This window comes from Vespula pensylvanica, chromosome 10 (genome assembly GCF_014466175.1).
Source record: "Vespula pensylvanica isolate Volc-1 chromosome 10, ASM1446617v1, whole genome shotgun sequence".
NCBI lineage: Eukaryota > Metazoa > Arthropoda > Insecta > Hymenoptera > Vespidae > Vespula > Vespula pensylvanica.
This window is the reverse complement of record NC_057694.1, coordinates 251,529-260,472: the sequence shown is the minus strand read 5'-3', so window position 1 is coordinate 260,472 and position 8,944 is coordinate 251,529. Positions and strand designations below refer to the sequence as shown.

Genomic DNA, 8,944 nt, shown 5'->3' with positions numbered 1-8,944 from the left:
AGAGTTTACGCCCGTATCGTTCTTTTTTTTTTTTTATTTGTTATATCTTTAAATACTTATACTCGGTTTTGAATCACCTCGCATAATTTAACGCGCGCGCGCATGTATATCTGTGCTTTCCGTGTATACGTGTACGTGTACATGTGTATGTGCGTGTGCGCGTATGCGGAGTCGCGTAGATGCGCGAAATGCGGGGGCAAAAGTCAGAAATATTTTATTTAAACCCTTTACCACCGTTTTATCGCAACTAATAGAAATGATTAAGCTCACCATAAGAATTCGCACGCGGTGACTTCGTTTCCGGTACGATTAAATCACCAGGAAACGAATCGGTTGCGTGTATGTAAGTGTAAGTGTAAGGTACGTTTATATATATATATATATATATATATATATATATATATAATATATCTGCATGTATTCGTCTGTCACGTGTATTCGCTTATGTATAGGTATCGTCTGTATATATGTATGTATATTATTTATAATATATTATACCTCAAAAATGGCGGACACACCCGAGAGACCGACCGAGGAGGTATTCGTTTTTTTGTCTATTTTTTTTTTTTTATTTCATTTCATTCTGTTCCATTCCATTCCATTCCGTTTCGTTTCGTCCTCCTCTAACTTCTCCTTCCTCTCATTTTCACTCCTCCTCGCTCTTCATTATGCTCTCTAATAGCGAGCACGATCGCATTTTCGAGAACAATTTTATTGACTTCGGCGAAATCTCGATCGCGCTCGCTCGTTTCGATTCCTCTCGATTCTTCTCGAAAATTTTTCGAGGAATCTCGATGGTTGAAATCGGAGAACGTAGGAAGTTCCAAACAAAATCCCTCGTGGTTGAAGGCTCTCGAATAAATCGCGATAAAGAGCAGGAGGAGGATCTTTCGCAGGGGAGGTGCCGATTTCTTTCTTTATTTTTTATTATTCCTTTCTTTTCTTCCTTCTTTCTTAAATCGGAGATTTGAATTAAGGGCAGCCACACTCGTCGACCACCATCTTTGGGAGATCCCTCTTGATGATGTTTGAGTCTGGTCCATAGTATATTAACGACATCGGCGAAAACTTGAGGGGTGCACAACACGGTTGCATACCGGCGAGCCGATCCATCTTCCTGTACTCTTCGATCACGTGCGTGTAATAGTTTAGGAACGTGTCCGGCGTTCTGTGACCCGCCGCGCAGTCGCCTCTGCAGTAATTCGCGTAATATCTGGGACCAACAAACATTTTAAATCATTATGATGAAAATATTATTTAACGGATTTGAATTATTTTGAATTACGTCATTAGAATGTATCAAAGTGTACAAGTTACAATTTATATAGAAACGTTTATTTCGATCATATTTCTTTTTTAAATAAACAGCGAACGTGCCGACGGGAATAATAAGAAAGAGAGAGAGAGAGAGAGAGAAAGAAAGAGAAAGATAAATTTTCAAGTATCGAAGTAATCGATGTTGTTAATTGAGAATAGCCATCGATTGGTATTTTTTAATTCTGGCACGCGGATTACGCTATCCCTTTCTCTTTCTCTCTATCTATTCCATTCGCGCCGTGGGATTCTGTTTATAACAATTGCCTAGGATTTAAGGGCTTTCTCATGATACCTTACGAATGACTACGTGTACCGAGCGATGGCGAGCTCTCTGCAAAACTACTGTCGGCCCTGTGAAGCACAGCGACCGTCTTTCCCGACGTCTATTGTGTAGACTATACGATTGCCAGACGATAAGTCAACGTTGATCGCGAATATCGATCGTTGCTATTATCGGATTGAAAACGAAAATCCTCTCTCTCTCTCTCTCTCTCTCTCTCTCTCTCTCTCTCTCTCTCTCTCTCTCTCTCTCTATCTTTCTCTCTCCCCCAACGTTCCTGCTTATCGTGTTAATCGCTACTTGACTAGTATCGTCCAACCAGCACTAGTATCGACCAGCAATGTAAATATATTTCTCTTTCTTTTTTTTTCTTTTTTAATCCTTTATTCGTTTAGATACTTTTGAGACTCTTTAAACTCATAGTAATTTATAATTTTGCGGAAGAGATCGTGATTCATTACCCTTGAGGAGCGATTATCCAATCATCCCATCCGAGCTGAGAAAAGCTCACGTAGAATCTCTGTTTGCAGCATTGGCCCTTTATCGCGCCGCTGCATTCGATCGCTCGTCTTCTTACGCGTTTCACAGCTGCGGGATCCGTACGTACAACGAGGAAAGGCCTATCTGGATCTTGAGCACCTGCAACGTATGAAAATCAATGTTAAATTTTGTTATTTATTCGTTTCATTGATAACAGATAGGGACAAGATGTACATGTCGACGAATCTTCGATAACTCTTGTCCTCCACGACAAAACTTCTCGATACGCATTGCCCGAATTTTGGAGTTATCTACTTTATGCCCGAGAAACAGCTTATTGGTTAAGGAAAGCAATCTTGGGAAAGTTTATCGGGGAGTTATCGGAATAGGAGGAGAGATCGAGCGTAAGTTGGAAAAAGCACACTGACATTCGAACTCGTTCGAACGGTTCGCATACGATATGTATGTACTTTACGTATATATGTATTTTTGTGAAAGGAATTTTTGACGAGTATGAGGAAATTCGATAGCGATACGATATACCTATCTAAGAAATTTATGATCATTGAGAAGTGCTAAAAATCATGAGTAATCTGATACATACGTTCTGCTTCAGAATCTAACTGCGGGATGTTTCTATATTCCGTTAGAAAAAAAATATTCATTTCCATTTTAATTTCTACGGACATTTTTTGTTGGTTTGTCCGTTCAAAACAGAAAACTCTTTAATGATATTGATCGAAATACTCGATCGTGGGAGTGTCGTGTAATGGAAGCAAAAAATTTTAATCGTTCGCGGTTATACGTCGGTGAGAAGTAAGCCGATTAGGTAAGCTGATAAAGGGAACCAGAGAAATAAAGCTGATTATATTGGAGCGTGCTCGGTTTGTCACATTCCACGTGTATGTATATATGCATGTATGTATGTATGTATAAAATATCCGAGACTTTCTTGCTTTAATTAACGATTACATAAGAAGTTTGCCGTTCTATGCCAAATGAATTTCAATTCGAAGCTTTTAACGAAGATTAAGAAACCAAAAAAAAAAAAAATACATCTTATACAATAACGCATGTATAAAATTCTTGATATAAAATGGAGAAATATCTTTTAATATAAATGGACAAATGAAACGTGAAAAGTATTTAACAAATTAATCGTCTGTAGTTTTACAAATATTAAAGTACGAAGAACAATGTAAATTATTGATCCTGGTTGAACGAATATTTCTGTCTAATTGGTCGTATTTCAATTGAAATTAGATGTCATGTGGATCAGAGAAAAGAAATCATAGAAATTAGAATTCAAAATTATTTCCAAGTCGAAGTATTGGTGCAAGACAATCGATAATGCATACACGTAATATCCGAATAATCTCGAATGTTATATACCCCACCATCTCGTACGTACATACAATATCTCGGAAGTGTAACAACCTAGAATACTAATGCTACGAAAGGGATTGAAATAGCGGCGTGGGAACAGGAGAAAGACAACCATGTTCGATCCCAGCGAATCCATGGAATCAAATTATCATATTGAAAGAATTGTTCGTTAACCTCAATATGCCTTCTCAAATTAGTTAGCAGCGATACGAATGTAGGCTAAACGTTATTTCCATCGTATCACCTCCCAACTTTATGTGACTAGTCTTTATACTATGGAAGCCATATTAACCGGTACGACTTCGCAGTATCTCTGTGTTATGATACGGAATCGAAATAAGGTTATCTCCTGTAGATGTTTGCGATTGAATTTCATTTATTTTTGATATACTTTTCCTTTTTTCCCCTTCGTGTCGATAAAATTATTAAAGAATATCATTTTCGTTGTCGCGATGCTTAATTAAGACATGGAGTTATCTATCGTACTGAGAAGATTCGATTTTTATCAAGTTGAACGTTCCCGAATCGCGTGTTCTAAGCATCAGATATACTGTTCTGCTTGCCTTTTGGATTTAACGAGGACTCGATCACGTGCGGTGAGTGTCCGCCAAAGGTCGACACGTGAACGTGCGTGCCGCATCCTGTGCAATCCACCAAGAGCGTCAGTTTATCCCTCGGTGAATTCGTGTTCGCTGTGTACCAATTGCTGACGACCTTTGTTACGTCGAACTTCTGCCAGCCCAATTGACCAACGTTTACGCCTAGGAACGTCACCATTTCGAGATGCTCCCCGAGTTCCTAAAAATTGAACGATCTTTAGATTTATGTCATTACTTTTTTTTTTTACTTTGAAAGATCACGTGATCGTTGCGAGGATAAAATCTATCCTAACAAATTGGTCTATTATAAGGTAAATACTTTGCTTACGATTAGATAAATATTGTAAGTATCGATCGATTGATCGAAGATACCTATGTATACATTTTTGAGTGTGCGCGAGCGTAAACAAGAAAATATTATTTTTCAAGCGATATCGCGGAAGCTGTACGCTCGACCGAAACCTCACGACCGCTGCGTATAATATTGGAGGGATTATTATAAATACAGCTTGAGATAGTAGATGGGATTAGTGTCGGAAAAATCCGATAAAAAGAGGTAGAAAGCTTTTCTCGTCGTATTGTATCGATATCTTGCCAGTGAAACAAACGAGGGTAGTTCTAAAGGTAGGTAGGCTTGTCAGACATGTTAAAGTATAACACGCTTAACCGAGCTTTCATTGGTTAACATTACGATCTTAAAACGTCAAATTTTATCTGCGATTCGGTAATTTTTCTTTTATTCTTTTTTTGTCTTCTTCTAGAAGTCGAGTAATTCTTTCGGTAAACTTATTATTACTTTCTTTCTACATCGTTGTAAATTTCATTGAATATTAGAAAGAAGCAAAATATAATAAGCATCTTGGTAAAAATGTTCGTTCATCGTAAAATGTAATTACCTTGCCGCGCAAATGCGTTGTGTTGCCGCAACGCACCCTAAATACCCAGAGAGTGATGTTCCTTTGATTGCTTTGACCCTGACGATGATGTTGATAGTGATGGGCTTGTCTGAATTCTACTCGTGTCCAAAGGGTTGCCCGTTTGATCCTGAGAGGTTCTAATGCCGGTTCGCCGCTGGACATTGGAAATTCCAGTAATGGTTGTCCGTTTAGCGTACGCCCTAGAACCATCAACGTAATTGATTATTATAGTAATAACAATACATTAAACGTTGAGAAACGATCGTCGGTTCGTTTTCATATAGGAAAGAGAATGTACTTTGTTAAATCTATGCAGGTAGATATCATGCTACGATGTAAAAATGTACGTAACATAATTTTTGTATCGATCCTTTAATACGCGATTTATTACTTTAGAAATTATTAGTAAAACAAAAAGAATTATAACCAGCTATTAAAGTGAAAATAAAGTACAATGTCATAATCTTTTTTACGAAATTAAATAAAAAATTTTAACGTTACGTCGATATACGTTGAATTATGCATTAAATTAGATTAAACGTTGTTACTCTGTAATCACATGTATTTTTAACGATTAATTATATTTATTGTTTGAGGTCGATCGAATAAATGATGTCAGAAGATTGACGTTGAAATTTATTGAGATCGTCGCCTCTGTCTCTCTTTCTCTCTTTTCATTCATTCATTTGCGGACAATTACGAAGATTCAGCGACCCCGTAATTTACGCGAATTTTAATTACGCGCTCGTCCGTGCGAATAAAAACGCCGCCGTCGTTGACATCGTCGTCTAGGCAGCAGCGTCGTCGCGGTCATGGTGATTTTTCTGGACGCTACCAGTCCTGACTATCTCTCTCTCTTTCTTTCTCTTTTGCTCTTCTTTTTTTTCTTTCTTTTTTTCGTTTATTCCCTCCGGCATGTTCACCCTCGCACACGTTCACCCCACCCAATTGCAGTACGCTGCCGGGTCGGAGTGGGCTCGTGTCGTGTATTGCGTTACAATCCCTTCCCACTATCACCAACGTCGTGTTCGTAAGCGCGTTCGTATACTAGACACGCGAGAGAGAGAGAGAGAGAGAGAGAGAGAGAGAGAGAGAGAGAAAAGACAGAAACGAAAGAGCGCGAGTACTTCATGTTCAAGGACCGAAACAGTATACATATATGTATTATGTATTTATATATAATATATATATATATATGTATGTATGCATATATATATACACACATATGTATATAGATATATAAGAGCTGACGTTGATGTCTTGAAATAATTACGAGTTACGAAAGAGAAACATTTTTGTCGTTGCGTAAAGAAGAGTCCATGGGTGTTGGAGTGGGTGTTGGAACCGCCAACGAGCATGGTTTAAATGAAAAGTCTCAAAAGGGGTTGAAGAGATCGTACATGCGGTTAGAAGCTCGACCGAGAGCTCAGTGCCACGTTCGTTCGTTCGTACGTAGGAACATATGTAGATATATTTTTTCACACCCGTTTCATTGTCTATAGACATATAAATAGAAGTGTATATCGTCAACACGTACGTGTAGATAGTATATACGTGTGTATAGTAGACGAGGGTATAGGATAGATAGAAAAGGGAAGGATTACACGAGACACGATGCAGCGGTAAAATACTTGTGGTAGAGATCCGTGTAGCGAAAGAGAGAAAGGGAGAGAAAGAGAAAGAGAAAGATATATGCTCGTTACACGTGTGTGCGCGTAGAGTAAAAGCAGGGCGGCTTCATCCCTTAACGGTTTGGTGAGTCACGGACCGGTGGGGCTGCTCGTTCGGTGGGGATAAGCACGGGTTTGTCTGCCGCCCGTCTGCCTTCCGCCTTCCACCCCCGCCAACCAGTCAGTACTCTCTTTTTAACCCCTCTCGGTCGCTTGCTCGAGCGCGCCCGCGCGCGCGCACCCACACACCCCACCACTGAGCTGCGCTCAGCCATCGCGACTCGTTGCTGTCGCTGGACGCCAGCAGCTGCGAGATATTCAACCTGCCGGCCTCCCGACTACGCGCTTAACCTTTTAAGTGCGCCAGACTGAACGAGTGCGAGAGAGAGAAAGAGTGTGCACTTATACCGTCCGTCTTTGCGAGAATCCAAAGACGCGACACGTCTGCTTTTACTCTCTCTCTCTCTCTCTCTCGCTCTCTCTCTTTCTCTTTATACACACACGGAGCCCACCCGCCTGCCTGCCTGCCTGCCTGCTTTGCTTGCCTGTTGTGTCTCTCGAAGCCCTCCGCCGAGACTTCGAGTTTCCCTTACACACGTCGTCGTCGTCTTCGCCGTCATCGTCGGCGGCCTATATACGACTCCTTTACCTCGTCTTGAACAAAGAAAAAGAAAATAGAAAACGCTTAATGCCAGCCACGAATCGCGTACCAACGCTATTCGCCATGTAAGATAAAGAAAGGTGAGACAGACAGAGACAGAGACAGAGATAGAGACAGTGAGAGAGAGAGAGAGAGAGAGAGAGAGAGAGAGAGAGAGAGAGAGAGAGAGAGAGAGAAATAAGGAAATGGAAAGAACAAGATACGACTTTCCGTACGCGTTTCCGGTGTTCTGTTTTCTCTTTCCTTCTTTTTTATTCCTTTCATTTGTCTCTCTTTCTCTCTCTCTTTCCTCTCTCTATCTCTGTCTCTTTTTCTTTTTTGGATGCTATGCGGTCTTGCATACGAAAGTTCACTTTGGTTATGGTATCCGTGTCCGGTATAAAAGCATATTTTTATTGAGAGACAAAGATTTAAAATTGTTGATAAAAGAGAAAAAGAAGCAATGGCGAAAGATTGTTTTTTTTTTATTTCTTATTTCTTCCTCGTTATTGAATGCTTCACATACGCTTGAGTCCAAAGAATATATGTGAACTGTTCTCAGGCATTTTTTTAGAATTTATTTATGTCATCTACTCTTAGGAGTGACTCGTTCGTAATCGAGTGATGGCGAAAAGCGAAACTGCGATAAAATTAGAAAAAAAAGAAAATTGCTCGAAGTGCGATAAGAGATTTTTCAATCGAAACGAAAAGTAAGTACCGATGAGAAAGAAGATTATGGAAAAACGTTTTATACCCGTAAGAGTTGATCTTATGATCTTACTATCGAAGAGAGGCAGAAAAAGAGGTCCTCTTTCTAGTCTAAACACAGGGAAGCATCAAGTGGAAAACACTGTTTATACGAAGTTGGTTTACACGAAAAGTGGCCCAGTAAGTGCGATTCAAATGGAAAGAAAGAAGAAGAAAAAAAGAGAAAGAGAGAGAAGATAAAAGTGTATGTGTGTGTGTATGTATCAATGGGGTGTATCGAAGAACGTACGACGAGGAATATAATACGTAGAATACGTAACATTCATAAAACGGTTAAGTGCTTCTCTCTCTCTCTCTCTCTCTCTCTCTCTCTCTCTCTGTCTCTCTCCCTCTCCCTCCCTCTTACTGTTATTCGGTCGCTGTACCATAAGGACGTCTCACTGGAAAAGGTCAGAACGGGCGATATTTGCTTTTAATTCATTCTGATTTATGTCTTCGATCGTTTCAATATCGTCGTATCACCATTATCGTAGAAAAAGACGATAACTGTCCGGTGAACGTGAAGTACGGTATCGGGATACAATAGCCGTAAGAAGAATCATTCTCGATCTCGTGCTTTCGAGAAGCGTTCTCGCAAAAAAACCGAGGATCGATGAGACATTAATGCTCCGTGGTTATGTCGTCTCGCATGGCGAAGCAGTGATACTGAAAATGCGGCAAGGACTATGTACTTATGTGTTTCGTTCTTCTATGTTTCTCATTTTTTCTTTTCTCATTTTATTTTTATTCTCGCTCGTTTCTACAAGAGATCATTCTTCCAATGCATCCAATGGGATCTCAACTCATTTTCATTTACGTACAGATGAAAACACATAATGTCGGTAAGTACGCACATATATTTTATATTTTTCGTCCTGATAGCATTTCAAGAAATTGTGTTAAAATAA

General features: G+C 39.6%; 1 protein-coding gene across 1 annotated transcript in view; it reads right to left on the bottom strand.

Moving 5' to 3' along the window:
* Window positions 1-597: 597 nt before the first annotated feature.
* Window positions 598-8,944, bottom strand: part of LOC122632473 (inhibin beta chain) — a 35,485-nt gene continuing 27,138 nt past the window's right edge. The window contains exons 2-5 of the mRNA XM_043819268.1: window positions 4,959-5,179; window positions 4,027-4,261; window positions 2,059-2,236; window positions 598-1,213 (exon numbers count right to left, since the gene is read on the bottom strand). Of these exons, the coding sequence (XP_043675203.1) occupies window positions 973-1,213; window positions 2,059-2,236; window positions 4,027-4,261; window positions 4,959-5,179 (875 nt within the window). The 3' untranslated portion in view covers window positions 598-972. The remainder of the gene's footprint in view (window positions 1,214-2,058; window positions 2,237-4,026; window positions 4,262-4,958; window positions 5,180-8,944) is intronic.